The sequence below is a fragment of the Salvelinus alpinus genome, chromosome 25, assembly GCF_045679555.1.
Source record: "Salvelinus alpinus chromosome 25, SLU_Salpinus.1, whole genome shotgun sequence".
NCBI lineage: Eukaryota > Metazoa > Chordata > Actinopteri > Salmoniformes > Salmonidae > Salvelinus > Salvelinus alpinus.
The window spans coordinates 1,602,614-1,622,951 of NC_092110.1; the positions used below are offsets into that span (position 1 = coordinate 1,602,614).

Here is a 20,338-nt window from a genome sequence, read left to right on the forward strand (position 1 = left end):
AGCAGTGGTTCACGCTTTCAGTTTTGCGCGAATGCTGCCATCAATCCACGGTTTCTGGTTGGAAGGTTTTAATAGACGCTGTGGGTACATCACCACCGATGCACTTGCTAATGAACTCGCTCACCGAATCAGCGTGTTCATCAATGTTGTTGTTCGACGCTATGCGGAACATATGCCATTCCACGTGATCGAAGCAATCTTGAAGCGTGGAATCCGATTGGTCGGACCAGCGTTGAACAGACCTGAGCACGGGTGCTTCCTGTTTTAGTTTCTGTCTATAGGCTGGCTGCAACAAAATGGAGTCGTGGTCAGCTTTTCCGAAAGAAGGGCGGGGAAGGGCTTTATATGCGTCGCGGAAGTGAGAATAACAATGATCCAGGGTTTTGCCAGCCCGGGTCGCGCAATCGATATGCTGGTAAAATTTAGGGAGCCTTGTTTTCAGATTAGCCTTGTTAAAATCCCCAGCTACAATAGATGCAGCCTCAGGTTATGTGGTTTCCAGTTTACATAGAGTCAAATTAAGTTCTTTCAGGACCGTCGATGTGTCTGCTTGGGGGGAATATACACAACTGTGATTATAATCGAAGACAATTCTCTTGGTAGATAATGCGGTTGGCATTTGATTGTAAGGAATTCTAAGTCAGGTGAACAAAAGGACTTGAGTTCCCGTATGTTGTTATGATCACACCATGTCTCATTAATCATAAGGCATACACCCCCGCCCTTCTTCTTACCAGAGAGATGCTTGATTCTGGCGGCGCGATGCGTGAAGAAACCAGGTGTCTGTACCGACTCCGATAGCGTGTCTCGAATGAGCCATGTTTCCGTGAAACAAAGAACGTTACAGTCTCTGATGTCTCTCTGGAAGGCAACCCTTGCTCGGATTTCGTCTACCTTGTCAAGAGACTGGACATTGGCTAGTAGTATGCTCGGGATCGGTGCCTGACAAGTTTACCGCTCCGTCTGCCCCTTCTGCGGCACCGTTGTTTTGGGTTGCCGGCTGGGATCCTACCCATTGTTCTGGGTGGTGGACCAAACAGAGGATCCGCTTCGGGAAAGTCTTATTCCTGGTCGTAATGTTGGTGAGTTGCCGTTGCTCTTATAGTTCCTCCCGACTGAATGTAATAAAACCTAAGATTTCCTGGGGTAACAATGTAAGAAATAACACACAAAAAAAACAAAATACTACATAGTTTCCTAAGAACGCGAAGCAAGGCGGCCATCTCTGTCGGCGCCGGACCATACTCCTTTACAGCGTTCCAACGGGTTGAGCCACCCAAAAGGTGGCTCCATCTGTGACATTTCAAGCTAGCTTTGGAGTTTTTTGGTTTAAAATGTCTTATCGTTGTTGCATTGTCGAGAAGGTACCGGCAAGTGATCGTTTCGTATACCATGTGTATCCTGTATATATGACTATTAAAACTGGAAACTTGAGTGAGCTTACTGTATGTTCTTAACTCTGTTACAATAGGCTAGCTGTTGGATGATGCTAGCAGATGGAAAGGCTAATGCTAATTGATGACTGGTAGCTGATGCTAGCTGATGGCTAGTGCTACAGTGGTTGATGTCTAATGCTAGCTGGCAGCCATATAGCCACATCTGAGTGGCTGAAGGGGAAGTCATATAATGAAGTGAGCCTCTGTTCCCAGATGGTGCTGATGTGGAGTGGTCCCCTGACGGTTAGAGGGGTTACAGAGGGGTACAGGGGGGGTGCAGGAAGAGCCTGTGTGTTTTTGGCAGGGCAGCGGGGCTAAAGGGAGCTCATTTCACACCCCTTTATTTGCACAGGTCCCAGGAGAGTGACATTATCAACTCCACCAGCTGGTTCACACACGCATGGAAATCACATTACACTTAACAGCCCTTCAGATGCAACAATGTGCTTGAGAGATAATGCTGAACGTGTGTGTGTGTTTTTGTATTTGGCATCTATTCCCATGCCCTGTTGGTACAAAACGGAGTCTGTTTTGATAACGATGATGGCGTTCATGACACTGACGCTAACAATGACGACGTTGACTGTGATGACCTTGACTTACGGCCATGATGTTGATGATTACGACAATGAAATGGAGGACGATGATGGGTCGTCAACCATTATTCCAATGACATGTGTGCCCCCCCCCCCCCCCCCCCTGCAGGTGCACCGTCGGTCAGCTGAGAGACTGCGTAACCTGTGCTGCGCCAACCGAGGCACCTTCATCAAGGTGGGTCAACACCTGGGAGCCCTTGACTACCTCCTACCTGAGGAGTACACCTCCACCCTCAAAGTCCTGCACAGCAGAGCACCGCAGAGCTCTATGGAGGAGATTCAGCAGGTCATCAGAGAAGACCTGGGGAAGGAGGTAGGCCTGGGGGGCGGGTGGGCTCCGGCATGTGTGGTAGATCCTGGAGTAGATGTGTGTGTATGTTTATTGATTGTGAATATGGGGACAGTGTAGTTTTTCAGCTTTTGTTTAGCATTTTATCCCACTATGAACTAAACCAGTGGGAATATTGTCTGGTGAAAAGCTTGGTAAATCAGGCCCTTGGTTCTGAAAGCACATTGGTTCTAAATAAGGACTGTTGGTTCCAGAAGCGTTTTGGTTATACTGTAGATGGGTCTTGTGTCTGTTTTGTTATGACAGGCTTTTAGACTGTGTCTGAGACGAGGTAATTGTTCTGTTATTTGGGCACGACTTTCCTTGGTCCCTCTGTCACTTTCTGATCTCGGTGTGTGCGCGCGCGTGTGTGTGCGATTGTTAGATGGTCCTGTCATGGTTAGTTGGGTTCACTGCAGCAGCCAAATTATCCCTCAGTCTCTCCTTTCTTTTCTACTCCTCCATCTCTCTCTATCCACGCACGCACGCATGCGCACCTCTGTTTACGACAGAGTTGTTCAGTTGAAAGCCAAAGCTGTTTCCCACGTCCCCTGGCTCTATTTAGATCAGGCATTATTGATCGCACAGAGAGGTGTAGCTTGGAGGCAGACAGACAGGTAGTGTTTCTCTCTTACAGCAAGACACTGATCCTGGACCTGATCCTAGAGATACTCGGGTGTTCCGACGTAATTATACTTTCATAGCAAAACACTGTTTCTGGACCTGCTCCTAGAGATACTACCAGACTAGTGTTCCAGAGAAATGTATTTTAGTTAATTGGACATTTTTAAAACTAAATTCAAGATGGAAGGAAAATAGAAGACAACGTAGAGAAGTTGGTTTTGGAAAGCTGCTGTCCAATGAATGAGTCTGATTGCAGATAATTGATCCTGTGATGACATAATCCAGCCAGAGGCACTGTACTAAACACTTAAGCAGACTTCTGCTTAACATTAAAGGCTGCCAGGCTTAACTTCATTTGTCCTGAGATTTTCATTAAACATGTGTTAGCTACAGTATGTGAGTCAGAGGAGCAATTTAAGTTCATCTTTCATGCCTGACAGATTTCTGCTTCCTTACTCCTGAGGTGCTGACCTGTTGCACCCTCGACAACCACTGTGATTATTATCATCTATGAACATTTAAACATCTTGGCCATGTTCTGTTATAATCTCCACCCGGCACAGCCAGAAGAGGACTGGCCACCCCTCATTGCCTGGTTCCTCTAGGTTTCTTCCTAGGTTCTGGCCTTTCTAGGGCGTTTTTCCTAGCCACCGTGCTTCTACACCGGCATTGCTTGCTGTTTGGGGTTTTAGGCTGGGTTTCTGTACGGCACTTTGTGACATCAGCTGATGTAAGAAGGGCTTTATAAATACATTTGATTGATTTGATTTAACTTTGTTCAATTGTCAATAAATGCCAGACATGTTCATTGTGAATTTAAAGTTTCAACAGCTGTCTACTTTTATTATAAATTCTTTCCAACGGACAAATTATTGGTAATTAGAAAACTACATCAACATTTCTTTTTCACTCGTCTGTTGTTCCTCATATGGTTAGAAAAGTTTCAACTCTTTTAAGTGTGTGTGTTGCAGGTCTGCTGCGGCAGATATTACTTTGTCTATGTTTCCAGCCAGCTTATGAAGTCAAATCAGGGTAGGCTATTTGTGTGAGAAGGCATTCATTGGCAGGCCTATTCTAGATTTTTCCCGGCACTCACATCATCATTCAGTGCCTCGGAAGAGATTAAGGTTGTACGAGCAGCAAGGCGTGACATCCACACACATTTCCTGCTCCTGAATATGTGTAAATACCTTCTCTCTAAATACAGGGTAGGGAATTATCAATGTGTTTCCTCTGATAGTCCCGACACACACACTGTGTGTGTGTGTTTCGCGCCACACACAATATGAGTGTCAGGTATCACAACGACAGTAAGGGACTGGCACTTTAGATAGATAGCTGATTTTTTTTTAACCCTGGGTGAGTGGTACTAAAACATACCAGTGACATTTTGTAATTATACTATACCATTGATGTGCTGAGGTCGTGAACTCTGTCACATGGTCGTGGACAAGGCCTAAGTCATTATGTTCAGTGGGCCTACAGTGTGTTTCATGCAGGTTTACTGCTTAAGACATCACTTCCTGAGAGCAGACTAGGGGCAGAATTTTGAACTCCTGCTCTCTCTCTCTCTCTCTCTCTCTCTGTGCGTTTCTTTTTAATCCTCCAGATTTACCAAATGCACCATCAAAATACAACATTTTACCCTCCTTTTCTGTTAAAAGCCATAACACGTCTCGCTCTAGCAGACTGTTAAGACCTGCACCCTTTGCTGTAGCATCCTTGAAGAAGGTGTGCCTCTTGGAGAAATTATACTTGTATTATTTTGGCTGTAAAAGTCCTTGTTTTTATGATTTTTAGATTCATACGAGAGAAGTGTGCTTGAATTAGGAGATGTTCAGGCTTCAAGTTGGCTCAAAATAGGCTATTGCTGCTGTGGCAGGAAGGGAGCGTTCAGTGGCTGGCAGGAGTGTGTTTGTTTTTCGATTAGTTTGTTTAGTGTGTGTTTGTGTTTTGCCGCTGCTCCCTCATGCACAACCTCTTTACTGACTGAGTGAACCACATTAATCAGAGTGTCTCACACACACACTCACACATCAAGGGACTTATTGGAGGGGTGAAGTATGATAGAGGGAGGAGCACCACGTAGTGACTTCAGAAAGTATTCACACCCCTTGACTTTTTCCATATTTTGTTGTGGAAAATCTAAAATGTATTAAATTGAGATTATTTTTGTCACTTTGACCTCATGTCAAAGTGGATTTTTTTTTTTTTTTATCTTTACAAATTAATTAAATTAAAAGCTGAAATGTCTTTAGTCAATAAGTATTCAACCCCTTTGTTATGACATCCTAAATAAGTTCAGGAGGTCACAAAATTTGCATGGACAATAATAGTATTTAACAGTATTTTTTTATTGACTACCTAATCTCTGTCCCCCAAACATCTGTAAGGTCCCTCAGTCGAGCAATTAATTTCCACAAAGACCAGGGAGGGTTTTCAATGCCTTGCAAAGAAGTGCACCTATTGGTAAATGAGTAAAACATTTAAAAAGCAGACGCTGATGATTCCTTTGAGCATGGTGAAGTTATTAATTACACTTTGGATGGTGTATCAATACACCCAATGGTGATTTTAAAACGGTTAGAGTTTAATGGCTGTGATGGGAGAACTCAGGATGGATCAAAAACATTGTAGGTACTCCACAATACTAACCTAATTGACAGAGTGAAAAGAAGGAAGTCTGTACAGAATAAAAATATTCCAAAACATGCATCCTGTTTACAACAAGGCACATTTTTGGGGGTAAATCCAATACGATACATTATGGAGTACCACTCTCCATATTTTCAAGCATAGTGGTGGCTGCATCATGTTATGGGTATGTTTAATCGTTTAGGACTGGGGAGTTTTTCAGGATAAAAAAGAAACGGAATGGAGCTAAGCACACGTAAAATCCTTGAGGAAAACCTGGTTGTCTGGTTCCACCAGACACTGGGAGATTAATTCACCTTTCAACAGGACAATAACCTAAAACACAAGGCCGAATCTACACTGTAGTTGCTTACCAAGAAGACAATGAATGTTCCTGAGTTGCTGAGCTACAGTTTTGACTTACATCTAGTAGAAAATCCCAAGGCAAGACCTGAAAATGGTTCTCTAGCAATGATCAGCAACCAATTTGACAGAGCTTTGAAGAATTTTGAAAAGAATAATGGGTAAATGTTAGGCAATCCAGGTGTGGAAAGCTCTTAGAGACCTACCTAAAAAGTCTCACAGCTGTAATCGCTGCCAAAGGTGCTGCTACAATGTATTACTCACAGGTGTGAATACTTATGTAAATTAGATTTATTTCATTTTCAATCAATTTGCAAAAATGTCTAAACATGTTTTCACTTTGTCATTATGGGGTAATGTGTGTAGATTGGTGGGAAAAAAATCAATTTAATCCATTTTGAATTCAGGCTGTAACACAACAAAATGTGTAATATGTAAAGGCGTATGAATACTTTCTGAAGGCACTGTATGCTGCTGCCATAATTGTTTGATTATAGTGATTAATATTACAATTTGTTGCTGCTATATTGTTTATTACGATTATTATAACCATTTAGTATTTATTCTGCCACTTTTACCCCTGTTTACATGTACATTCCTTCCTCAATCACTCCAGCACCCTCTACATTGGAATAATGGTACTGCACTGACCAGTATATAAGACATGGCATTTTCGTGTTTCTTTTATTTTCTTCTTTCTCTTCTCTCACATTTCACTTGTTTTTTCTTATCTATATTACTACCTCTATTGTGCATTATTGGGGAAAAAGCTAGGCATTTCACTCTAGGGGAGAGTGGGGAAAGTTGAGTCATTTTTACATTCAGCATCACTGCGTCAAGGGAAATGTACTATTCTTTCTAACAACAAAGATGTCTACATATGCACTGTGTACGAAACATTAAGAACACCTGCTCTTTCCATGACATAGACTGACCAGGTGAATCCAGGTGAAATCTATGACCCCTTATTTATGTCACTTGTTAAATCCACTTCAATCGCACAACTCGATATTAGGAATGTTTTGTACACTCAGTGTATTTCAGGATGTTGTGTATCCCTGGAAATAATCAGAATTCATGTAAACATGACAGTTTTGAAATCATAGTTTGTCCAAAAAAAGTGGTCTCTTGGCACAACTTACCCGGGTATGGGGTAAGTGGAGAATGGGGACAGGGTAAGTTGAGCTGCCTTGTGGACAGTGGGTGATGGTGCTGGTTGATCAGTTTAATTCATGGAATGGGGGTGTGGTATATCGTAAATGTATGCATACCTTCAGATTTACACTGAGTGTAGAAAACATTAGGAATACCTTATGTTGAGTTGCACCCCCTTTTTCCCTCAGAACAGCTTCATTTCGTCGGGGCACGGACTCTACAAGGTGTCAAATGTTCCACAGGGATGCTTGCCCATGTTGACTCCAATGCTTTCCACAGTTGTGTCAAGTTGGCTGGATGTCCATTGGGTGATGGACCATTCTTGATATTCACGGGAAACTGTTGAGCGTGAAAAACCCAGCAACGTTGCAGTTCTCGACACACTGAAACCGGTGTGCCTGGCACCTATTACCATACCCCGTTCAAAGGCACTTAAGTATTTTGTCTTGCCCATTCACCCTTTGAATAGCACACATGCACCATCCATGTCTCAATTGTCTCAAGGTTTAAACATCCTTCTTTAACCCGTCTCCTCCCCTTCATCTACACCTATTGAAGTGGATTTAACAAGTGACATCAATAATGGATCACAGCGCTCACATGGATTCACCTGGTCAGTCTATGCCATTGAAAGAGCAGGTGTTCCTAATGTTTTGTACCCTCAGTGTACATATCTCTCTGTTCAATATCACTTATTCTTCCATTTCTTGACCAGTTGTCTGGGACAGGGATGTTGTTTCAATGTCCCAATTCGTAGGCAAGTTCTCATCATTTGAGGCTACTATGCCCATGAAGCTGGTCTCTGGAGATTCTTGATAGGTTTAGGAAGCTCAGACCTCATGTGTCCCCTGCTACTCTATCATGGCCTCTCTTTTGTACAGGCACATATTTACTTTTTTTGTCAGTGTACCTCTTCTGTGTCATTCAGTCAAAAAATAAATAATAATCTCTTGCTGCTGCTTGAATGAACATCTTCCCGTCTCTCACTTCCTTGGCTGCTCTCTCAAGAACCTCAAGGGGGGATACGCCCCTTGTTTTACATTTGTATACACAGGGCATGATGATGTCTGGTCTGTAACAATAACAATGCTCCATCTTGAGTTCATATTGCATGACACATTGCATAAATACTATGCATGTCGGCCCAGATCCAGATCGGAGGTAAGCTTGCGTAAATGGAACGTAATTTCCATTGTATGCGCTTTTCTCTCTCTCTTAAGCTTGAGCGTAGCATGCTATTCACCCACTATTCATGGCTGCTCCAATAAATGGTGTGGAGGAGGTGTGTGTATACAGATCCGCCGTATTCTGACCTTGATTTAATTCCCCCAATAATGGCACCACCTTTACGTGCGAGGAAACGATGAATAAGGTCTAACAAATCCTACCGGTTCCAAGGTGGAAAAAGCATCAACTTTTTTTTTTTCTGATTTGGAAATAACACCATGCACTGTAATTTACAACTTGATAAGATCTATTGATGAGAGCTAGGTAAGTGAGTAATCCGTTTGGAGAAGGGGATTGTAAAATACACACAGCGATTGTTTTAAAATCATTTTTCCTTATGATCCCTGTATGTGAAACCAGCCATATGGAAGCAAACTGAAAATAATATCAACGTGATGTATTGCGTCGTGAAATAGGCTAGAAATAGCTGTAATATTATTCAGAATTGTAATTGTGGGCCCTTTTCATAATTTGCGTGGATGAAATTTGGAGACCCAAGCTATAGGCTTCTATAGGGCTGACCCTGCCGAGTTGATGTTTTTACCGTTGTCATGTTACCGTTGTCAACAGTTCCATGATTAGTGAGAATTAGGGTAGATTTATAGGACTATTGTTGAACACCTATTGTACACTTTTTTTTCATCTTCCAATATGTCATTGATTGAACTTGAATATGGCAACTTTCAGGATGAATCAACCCACTATTTATTATTCATCAATATACAGTATGTCATGCGTAAAGGTTCTCCAAATGATTCATACATACTTTCCTAACCCTAAAATGTGCCTAAGTAATCTACAAGATCAGAGTATATTTTTAATCTACCAGTTGGTGCTGAAACGGAGACAAATGTGCATAGATGGCTCTATTTCATTGATCCCTATTATGAACCTGTTCTGTCGACAAAACGGGAGTTGCAGCGATGCGACAAGACAAGCCAAATTTCTGTCTGCTTTAATGTGCTATGGTGGCCATTGGCTCAACTTACCACATGGCAAACATTTTGACTATATTAGACTATGACAGTTAAGGATTAACTTTCATGCTTGGTTTTCAACTTCATATTTTAGCTTCTAAAGACCCAAGCTGATATATAAAACAATCTACTTTGGTTTGGATGCAAGCATCATGAAACCTATTACACAAATTACATTTTTCCATGTGGTTTCTTCCTTCAGACTCCATGAAATGAATGAACCTCTTCCTAAATATTTGCTCATGTGATTCATTGTGTGTATGGTTTCTTAGAAACAAGCGGTGGCTCAACTAACCACACTCCCCCGTACTGTTTTACATGTGACAAAACGTGAAACTTGCAGCCAGCTGAGCATATAAATGTACATCGTCTCCCTAATGGCGTGTGTGTCTTGCTGTTTTAGTCTTCAAGAGGTTGAACGGGATCTTAAGCACTTACAAACTTGTAACATATTGTACGACTTGGAAACATATTAAAAAACTAAAATCTTCAGGACGTAACATATCATACGTTGTATGTATCATACGTTGTACACAATTGCAACATTTTCCTGGAGCCATTTTGGCTCGTGAGTGCTACTTCCAGAAGTGTATATATAAAAACCTCTATCATCACTTTAATGATTGTATGTGGACTTGACATCCAGAGGTGATGCATCAACTGTGAAGTCTGTTATAAACACACTAACTAATAAGATAAGTACCCCCCCCTCCGCCCCCCTCCCTGTCTGTGTCCATCTGTGTCCGGTCACATCATTTAACACGGCCTGAGCGGTGCCAGCCCTCAGCCTTGGACAAAAGAGATGAACATGCTTTTATAAGGATTGGATTCCAAAATATCACCAACACATGTCAGTGTGCTTGGCAGCAGCGGGTTGTCTTGTTGTGTAGGGCTATACGAGTGTGACAAGATGGCTTCTGTTCCGCCCGACACACACCGCCTCCGTCTACCCACGGCCACCAAAGAGGGCAGGCTCACCCTGTCCTTCCTGTCTCCATATGGGCTCTTTGGGCTCTTCCTCTTGTGACTCACCATCCTCTTTCTCACTGCCAAACGCTGGGGGTTAGCAAGTGACCTGCCATAGCCTAGGACAACCCCATCCTACACCACACACTATCCTATACAACCCCATCCTACATATTTTACATTTACATTTTAGTAACTCTTTTCCAGAGCGACTGAGACGATCACAGTCGTAGTAATAAACAATTTCCTGAAGTCAGTACTAGTAAGAAAAGACAAGTGCGCGTAAAAAGACTGAGATGTCTTATTTAAAGTAAAGATTCACCCATTTTGAAAGTTATACTGTTTTTGTGCATCTCTGAGCGATGTTCTATCGATTCCCTGGGTCATTTCATGTTCTCATGTGTATCTGAGCTATTGCTGTTCAAGCAGACAGAAATTTGTCTGGTATGACGTAGCGTTGCGATAAAGGCGCTCTTCTAACACATTTTTCCTATTTGTCTGCCACTTTAGCCCAGGGTGCATTGCATGGTGCCGTAGCGAATGTCAAACTCTGCAGGTTGAACAGTGTGAGATTGCAGACTCCTAAATTGATAGCTGTAAAATCACCTAAACAAACTGCACTAACTACTATTTCACGTTCTGGTATTGACTTTGCTATTATTGCGTGTAGCTATGTTTGCTAACTAACTACCTACTTAGCTAGCTAGCCAGAAAGCCCATAGAGAGAGCATTGCATTGTGGGTTTTGTAGTCGACTTGAGCTGCAACAGATTTCCACAAAAATGTTCACATGTTGCTACCAACCTTATTATAACGACAAAATTAAACACTTGTTCACAAAAAATATTGTCATATGTAAATGTTATTTAACACGGTCAATTATAGTAATGAGTGGTTTTGTGTGGATGTGTCCTTTTAAGATATTCTTTGAAGAGGTAGGGTTTTAGATGTTTTTGGAAGATGGGCAGGGACTTTGCTGTCCTAGCATCTGGGGCACCATTGGGTGCCAGGACAGAGAAGAGCTTTGACTGGGCTGAGCGGGAGCTAACCTCCCGTAGAGGTGGGACGGACAAGAGACCAGTGGTGTCAGAACGGAGTACTCTGGTTGAGATGTAGGGTTTGAGCATAGCCTGACAGTAGGGAGGGGCAGTTCCCCTCGCCGCTTCGTAGGCAAGCACCATGTGGGCAGGTTGTCGGGCGGCTGGACATCACTAGTCATCTGGAGAGAGAGGGAAGAAAGAGGTCAAGGCGTAAGGTAGTTCTGTGTGACTGGGACCAGTGGACTCCGTAGGCTGAGTGAATGAGGAGTGGATGTCATCAAACTTTTTTTTCAAAGTGGTTGACAAAGTCGTCCACAGAAAGGGAGGGGTGGAGGATTTAAGGAGGGAAGTGGCTTCAGCAGCGGATACAGAAGAAGAGAATGTGGATAGGGAGTGGAAGGTTGATATGTCCAACGGAAGTTTAGTTATCTTCCATTTTCTATGTGCACGCAGTGAGTCATTCAGCCACGGAGCGGGAGGGGAGGTTTGAGCCGTGCAGGAGGAAAGGGGACAGTGGAAGTCAAAGGAGGCGGAAAGGGAGGAGAGTAGGGTCAAAGAGGCAGTCGGGACACAGGAGGGAAAATGATTCAGCAGAAGGGAGAGCTGATAGGATAGAAGAGAGAGTTTAGATTGCAACGGCACATGACCATCTGGGTGCGGGCTTAGTGGGCAGGGTTGGAGGAGAGAGTGAGAAAAAAATAAACACATTTGTGATCAGAGACCTGGAGGGGGGGTTGCGGTGAGATTAGTAAGCGAACAGCCTCTAGTAAAGATGAGGTCACGTGTATTGCCTGCCTTGTAAGTGGGAGGGGACTGGGAAACGGGTGTGGTCAAAAGAGGCAAGGAGGGGAAAGAAATTAGTTGAAGTCAGGCATCGGGAGGTTGACGTCGCCCCGTACGATGAGTTGTTGCCATCGTCGGGAAATAAGCTTATCAAGGTGTCAAGCTCATTGAAGAACTCTCCAAGGGCACCTGGTGGGTGATATTTGACAACCAATGTTAAGCTTGAGTGGACAAGTGACAGTGACAGCATGGAATTCAAATGAGGAGATGGAGTGGTGAGAGAGTGGGGAAAAGGAGAAATGAGTAGCCCTGTGCCACCACTACGACAACCATATGCTCTTGGACTATGAGATGACATGATGAGAGAGCAGCTGGAGTAGCAGTGTCGTGTTCTCTGGGGTGATCCGTGTCTTCGACAGGGGCCAGAAAGTCTAGGGACTTTAGGGTGACAAAGACCGAGGAAGTCAGCATTGTTGACCGCCTATCGGCAGTTCCAATTCCACATGGGTTGTGCGTGCCGAAATCGCACACATACTTGACAAAGCTACGAAAGAGCAAAATGAGAATCTGAAAATAACTACAGTAGGTAAGATACTCAAGTAAGAAAGTCGTGTGAAGCCTTCCTCAAATAACTCGGCAGAACAACTTGGCAGAACGTCTTTGTTTTGGGCGACAACACCGGCGCTTGATTGAAGATTGAAGTGCAACACTAATTGCTGATTGCCTAGAAGAGGTGAAGAAAAATACTCCCCCCAACAGACACAGCCACCAAGTATTACAAAGTTATCATGAATTGACCTGAAACCAGTCCAAGTCCATGTTCCAATACTTCAGTCACAAGTACTGAGCATTCAGCAGTTCAAAGCAATGATTAAGTAGGCTATTGAGTAGAAGGGCAGCACTTAACTAAAATGTCCCTATCCAGACTATAAACAGCAACACTTATTGAAAGACAAACGTATACACTACATGACCAAAAGTATGTAGACACCTGCTCATCTAACATCTCATTCCAAAATCATGGGCATTAATATGGAGTTGGTCCCCCCTTTGCTGCTATAACAGCCTCCACTCTTCTGACAAGGCTTTCCACTAGATGTTGGAACATTGCTGCGGGGACTTGCTTCCATTCAGCCACGAGCATTAGTGATGGGAGGCACTGATGTTGGGCAATTAGGCCTGGCTCTCAGTCGGCGTTCCAATTCGTTCCGAAGGTGTTTGATGGGGTTGAGGTCAGGGCTCTGTGCAGGCCAGTCAAGTTCCTCCACACCGATCTCAACAAGCCATTTCTGTGTGGACCTCGCTTTGTGCACGGGGGGCATTGTCATGTTGAAACAGGACAGGGCCTTCCCTAAACTGTTGCAACAAAGTCAGAAGCGCAGAATCGTCTACAATGTCATTGTATGCTGTAGCGTTAATATTCTCCTTCACTATAACTAAGGGGCCTAGCCTGAACCATGAAAAACAGCCCTAGACCATTATTCCTCCTCCATCAAACTTGACATTTTTCACTATGCGTTTGGGCAGGTAGCGTTCTCCTGGCATCTGCCAAACCCAGATTTGTCCATCAGACTACCAGATGATGAAGCGTGATTAATCACTCCAGAGAACACGTCTCCACTGCTCCAGAGTCCAATGGCGGCGAGCTTTACATCACTCCAGCCGATGCTTGGCATTGCGCATGGTGATCTTAGGCTTGTGTGCAGCTGCTCGGCATTGGAAACCCATTTTATGAAGCTCCCGACGAACAGTTGACCGGGGCAGTTCTAGCAGGGCAAACATTTGGCTGGGCGGCCAGCTCTAGGAAGAGTCTTGGTGGTTCCAAACTGCTTCCATTAAAAAATTATTCAGGCCACTGTGTTCTTGGGGACCTTCAATGCTGCAGTCATTTTTAGGTACCCTTCCCTGTACCTCCGAGCGCTACGGACAATTCCTTTGACCTTATGGCTTGGTTTTTTCTCTGACATCCACTGTGGACCTTATATAGACAGGTGTGTGCCTTTACAAATCATATCCAATCATTAGAATTTACCACAGGTAGACTCCAAGTTGTAGAAACATCTCAAGGATGATCAATGGGAGCAGGAAGCATCTGAGCTCAATTTCTAGTCTCATAGCAAAGGGTCTGAATACTTATGTAAATAACGTATTTCTGTTATTTGTAAGAAATTAGCATACATTTCTAAAAAACTGTTATTATGGGGTATTTTGTGTAGATTGACGGGGGGAAAGTGTGTAATCCATTTTAAAATAAGGCTGTAATGTAGCAAAATGTGGCAAAAGGGACGGAGTTTGAATGCTTTTCAAATACACTGCATATGACTTCAGTTTTATGCTAGAAAATGTATAATCTAACAAACAGTCCTTCGTTAGAGTTTAGAAATGAATATTCTCTCTGCACACTCAACAGTCTGTGTCACAGTGTGTGTCATGGAACAGCTTGAGAAGAAGCAGTGTTGATGAATACAGTAAACCGGTTGGCTCTTTGAGAGGAGAGCGTTCTTTTTTTCCTTCCGTTTTTGCACTGTTTCCATTTTTGTGTTTGTTTTCCCCCCCTAAGACCATTTGTGGTGACATATGCAGTCCCACTGTGTGTATCTGGACTGGTACTTACTGTTGGCTCCACAAGCTGTCAGTTCTCCTCTCTTGTGAAAAGACTAAAAAAGCATGGCTCTGCTACATGCTGTTTCACCAAACTAAAAGCATGGCTCTGCAATATGCTGTTTCACCAAACTAAAAGCATGGCTCTGCAATATGCTGTTTCACCAAACTAAAAGCATGGCTCTGCAATATGCTGTTTCAAGCTATGGACCTGTATCTGGACAAAGCTATGGACCCACTACACTGTGGCTTTGCTGTTTCTTGAAGAGCCCCGCTCAAGCCTCAGCCAAGTGTCAGAATATGGGATGCCGTATTCGCTGTACTGTTTGTGTTGTGCTTCTGTTGCGTTTCCAAGAGTCGTATTGGACACTGCCTTTCTGATACAGCCACTGTGGTGTCGTTCAACTGCTGTTTCCTTAGACTGTTTTGTTTGTCTCATAAATTATTGTTTTGGGAACATCAGACATTTTTTTCTTCCCCGCAGGAGCCACCTATGGGACTAGGGCCAGTGTGCAAACATTTGCATATTTGATCATCAGTGAAATTAGCATAAATGGTGAGCCTTATTCTATGGCCAAGGTGTGGTGCCCCAAGCACGCGGGCAGATTGCTCCCTAGGCTGTCGAGGGTAAGATCTACAACTGATTAAGGATTCCTAGATGTTCCACTCTGGGAATACATGCGGTTTTACCAGGACTTTATCACAGTTTGGCGTATTTGCATAATGAAGTCGATTCCAGCTATACTGTTCTCACGTGTAGTCACCATAATCATTGCGTCAGACCCACGTACTGTAGTTTGTATAATTCATAATCGCATGATTTAGTGATGAGTTTGAACCTGATAGTCGAACTGCTGACCTAACACTCAAACATGATGGGAACGTTAGCCCTTCACATGTTTTGCTGAGACCGTACGGTAACAGAACACACCAAGGCACGGACAGCATTTTTGTCCAATTAAAATAAATCTGAGCACCTGGGAAGTCAATACTTCATTGTCATTATTCACCCTATGTTTTTAAAGGTAGCCTGGTAGTCTCACGTTACGTTACGATACTCTCCAGTCTTGTTCACTCTGAACAAATATATAGGACACTTGGGAACCGAAGCTAGTAGCTAGCCTTTTAGTGATAAACATGTATGGCCTGACAAAGGATATCAAATCCCAATCAAAGTTTATTTGTCACGTGCGCGGAATACAACAGGTGTATCACCTTACAGTGAAATGCTTACTTACAGGCTCTAACCAATAGCGCAAAAAAAGGTATTAGGTGAACAATAGGTAGGTAAAGAAATAAAACAACAGTAAAAAGACAGGCTATATACAGTAGCGAGGCTACATACAGACACCGGTTAGTCAGGCTGATTGAGGTAGTAGGTCCATGTAGATATGGTTAAAGTGTCTATGCATATATGATGAACAGAGAGTAGCAGTAGCGTAAAAGAGGGGTTGGTGGGTGGCGGGACAATAGCGCTACAAGACTTGTTCATGTTATACAAAAAAATACATTCATATAGGAGCAAATTCATCTCAGGAGTGATCTCAGCGCCATTGTGTTGCAACCGTTTCGAGTTGCTCGTAGAGAGACCGTTGAACATGCAGAGTTCCTGTCTGCTGTCGGGTGTAGCCGCTGTCACGTTGAACAGGCCTCTCCAATGCACAGGGACAGCTTGAGAATGTAGCTGCTTTCCAATGTGCCCATTACTACTGTGGAATAAGTGCTTTACAATCTCCCTCTGTGTCGATAAAGCAATACAGCTTCTGAGGCCATGATATTGTGCATATGGTACTCTATGCCTGAGGCACATGGCGGAGATGATTTTGATGGTGGTGCTGGTATGGCTCAAACACTCCTCGGCCTATCAGGAAGCACTATGGGTTGTCAAGAATCCAGCTGTTTTGAGATTGTAACAGCTTTTAGAACGTGACCGTTTTAGAATATGCCGGTAACAGATTTGTAGAATATGACTGGATAGGAATTTAGCAGCTCGAGAATGTTCAGGTAACCGTTTTGAGAACGTGACTGCGTTTAGAATGTTCCGATAATAGCTCTGGAATGTTTTCGAACTGCTTTCAGAACGTTACCGCTGAGGCACATGTAGAGAGGGGGTTGAAAAGCAGAGGGGGGTGCCTCTTGGCCCTGTTCTCTCCATATTAAGAGATTAACATAGTCGTACCGTAAAGACACTGTCTCTTTCTCTTCCCTAGCTCTCTTCTCCTCCTCCCCATAGCTCTTATCTTGCTCTCTCGCTCTCTCTCCTCCATCATCATCATTCCTCTCATCGTCATCATTCCTCTATTCCCTGCGGCAGACTTGTATCTCTCCATCTGCACAGTGCTCACGCTTATGAGCCTCACATTCACATTACCATGCTGTTCTACTCAGGCTCACTGGGTTCTCCCACTACAGAATAGGAACGTCATTAAGTCTGGAGGACTGTAGCCAGGAACTAATGGACTGTAAATGACAGGAATGAATGAATGAATGAATGAATGTATAGGGAACAGTAGCAAGTATGTGAATATGTAGTGAAGCTGTTGATTCTATAGAGCTATATGATGTACAGTGCATTCGGAAAGTATTCAGACCCCTTGACTTTTTCCACATTTTGTTACGTTACAGCCATGTTTTAAAATGGTTTAAATAGTTTTTTCCCCCTCATCCATCTACACACAATACCCCATAATGACAAAGCAAGGTTTTTGGACATTTCTGCAAATGCATTATAAAAAAAAAAAAAAAACTGATATCACATTTACATAAGTATTCAGACCCTTTACTCTGTACTTTGTTGAAGCACCTTTGGCAGAGATTATAGCCTCAAGTCTTCTTGGGTATGACTCTACAAGCTTGGCAGACCTGTATTAGGAGTTTCTCCCATTTCTTCTCTGCAGATCCTCTCAAGCTCTGTCAGGTTGGATGGGGAGCGTCGCTGCACAGCAATTTTCAGGTCTCTCCGGAGAGGTTAAATCGGGTTCAAGTTCGGGGCTCTGGCTGTGCCACTCAAGAAAATTCATAGACTTTTCCCGAAGCCACTCCTGTGTTGTCTTGGCTGTGAGTTTAGGGTCGTTCTGTTGGATGGTGAACCTTCACCCCAGTCTGAGATCCTGAGCGCTCTAGAGCAGGTTTTCATCAAGGGTCTCTCTGTACTTTGCTCTGTTCATCTTTCCCTCGATCCTAACTAGTCTCCCAATCTCTGCTGCTAAAAAACATCCCCACAGCATGATGCTGCCACCACCATGCTTCACCATAGGGATGGTGCCAGGTTTCCTCCAGGTGTGACGCTTGGCATTCAGGCCAAAGAGTTCAATCTTGGTTTCATCAGACCAGAGAATCTTGTTTCTCATGGTCTGAGAGTCCTTTAGGTGCCTTTTGGCAAACTCCAAGCGAGCTGTCGTGCTTTTTACTGAGGAGTGGCTTCTGTCTGGCCACTCTACCATAAATTCTTGATTGGTGGAGTGCTGTAGAGATGGTTGTCCTTCTGGAAGGTTCTCCCATCTCCACTGAGGAACTCTGTAGCTCTGTCAGAGTGACCATCGGGTTCTTGGTCACTTCCCTGATCTTGGTGGTTCCAAACTTCTTCCATTTAAGAATTATTGAGGCCACTGTGTTGAATTATTGAGGCCACTTCAATGCTGCAGGAATGTTTTGGTACCCTTCCCCAGATCTGTGCCTCGAAACAATCCTGTCTCAGAGCGCTACGGACAATTCCGTTGACCTCATGGCTTGGTTTTTGCTCTGACATGCACTGTCAACTGTAGGACCTTGTATAGACAAGTGTGTGCCTTTCCACATCATATCCAATCAATTGAATTTACCACAAGTGTACTCCAATCAAGTTGTAGAAACATCTCAAGGGTGATCAATGGAAACAGGATGCACCGGAGCTCAATTTTGTGTCTCATAGCAAAGGGTCTGAATACTTATGTAAACAAGCTATTTCTGTTTTACATTTTTTATAAGTTTGCTAAAATGTCTAAAAACCTGTTTTCGCTTTGTCATTATTGGGTATTGTGTGTAGATAAGGGGAAAAAAACTGTTTAATACGTTTTAGAATAAGGCTCTAACGTAACAAAATGTGGAAAAGTCAAGGGGTCTGATTACTTTCCGAATGTACTGTATAGTTTACGGCAGGGCTGGGCAAACTACGGCCAGTGGGCTGGAGAAATTGTAGTATGTAGAAATGAACCTATATATTTTCAAGTAACTGCCCTTTTTCTGTCCAGCAAATTCATTTTGACAAACAAATCGGTCAAAAAAACATGTGTTGCCCTCTGTTGAATTTTGAAATTCCGATGTGGCCCTCGAGCCAAATGTTTGCTCACCCCTGGTCTACGGTGTCTTGGACTGCACTGTCTCATTTTCTGAAGACCTTTTGACTTTAGCATGTTCATTGTTCACAATGTTTAAATGTTCAGGATGATGTCTTGATAGTAGGTCACTGTTTTGAATGAACCAATATAGTTAGTCATTGATTTATTTGAACCCAAATGCCTCCTAGAGCAACCATCCACCATTATTGTTCTGATGGACCGTCTCTCGTCTTAACTTCCTAAGCCGGTCAGACAATCGAAGTTGTGAATGGAGTTTTAGGTCAGAGTGGAGGAGTGGCGCTAGTAGCGATCATAACTGGTCCGAGTAGGTTTTGACAGGTCTATGTGATCATGATGTATGGTGGGGCCTGGAACTCGGACTCCTCTCTCTGTCTGCCATCCCTCTCTGCCACTGTCTCTGCCTTCCGGCTTAACACGAGAACCGCTAAAGCAGTCATTTTGACTGCTCATTATTTCATTTTTTTTATTACTCCGCCATTTTTTAAAGTCATGCCCCCCTCCGTCCTGGACTTTTCCTAAATAAGTCTATATAATAATGCCAAACAGAACTAGAGTTATAATCCGTTTTTAGGAAGTCATGTCATTTTCTTGGTTTTCCTCGTTGCCCCTCCTTCTCCCAACAGTAGGGCCTGCTCCGCTCATTCTTCAGACAGTTGAAAGTGCAGTGCCCAGCTCATAATCACCCCGACAATTGCCTCCCAACTGAACCTAAACTCCCCCGAAACTAATTTCACACACATAACAACAGATGAAATAAAAGAAGTAAAGTATGATGGAGAGAAAGGGGGAGAAGGGGTGAGTTGATGAGCTAGGGGAAGCGAACGATGCATAATTATGTAACCGCCAATGAACGAAGAACAGGGCGGGCCATTCTATCGATCCATTCTAATTATAGTTCTAATCTTAAAATGGTATGTACCCGATATCAGTTCACCGAATCTAAGTGTTCTTATCAGTGTACTCTGGTATACTTGGAGTCGGCTACACGGGGAGAGCGTGGGTAATTGTACATGCTGAACGGCTTTCAGTATCTGGGAAAATATCCACATCGGGCAGTAGGCGGAGAATGTGGTGATGAGGCTTGTGGAACCTTACATTGGCATGGGAAGCAATGTCACCATGGACACATGCTGTATATCAAAGTGTGTCTAGCAAGTGAAAATTGTGTCAACTGTTAGGACAAGGATAACAGCTCAATTATATCCAACTGATGACTTACATTAATTGTAATGTCTTTATTGCTTTTGTGCCGAGTTTCACTGTTTATCAAGG

General features: G+C 43.3%; 1 protein-coding gene across 2 annotated transcripts in view; it reads left to right on the forward strand.

The window, feature by feature from the left end:
* adck1 (aarF domain containing kinase 1) overlaps window positions 1-20,338 on the forward strand; it is a 173,812-nt gene that overhangs the window by 63,615 nt on the left and 89,859 nt on the right. For both annotated transcript variants that reach the window (XM_071365126.1, XM_071365127.1), the window contains one exon: window positions 2,142-2,345. In XM_071365126.1, the coding sequence (XP_071221227.1) occupies window positions 2,142-2,345 (204 nt within the window). The remainder of the gene's footprint in view (window positions 1-2,141; window positions 2,346-20,338) is intronic.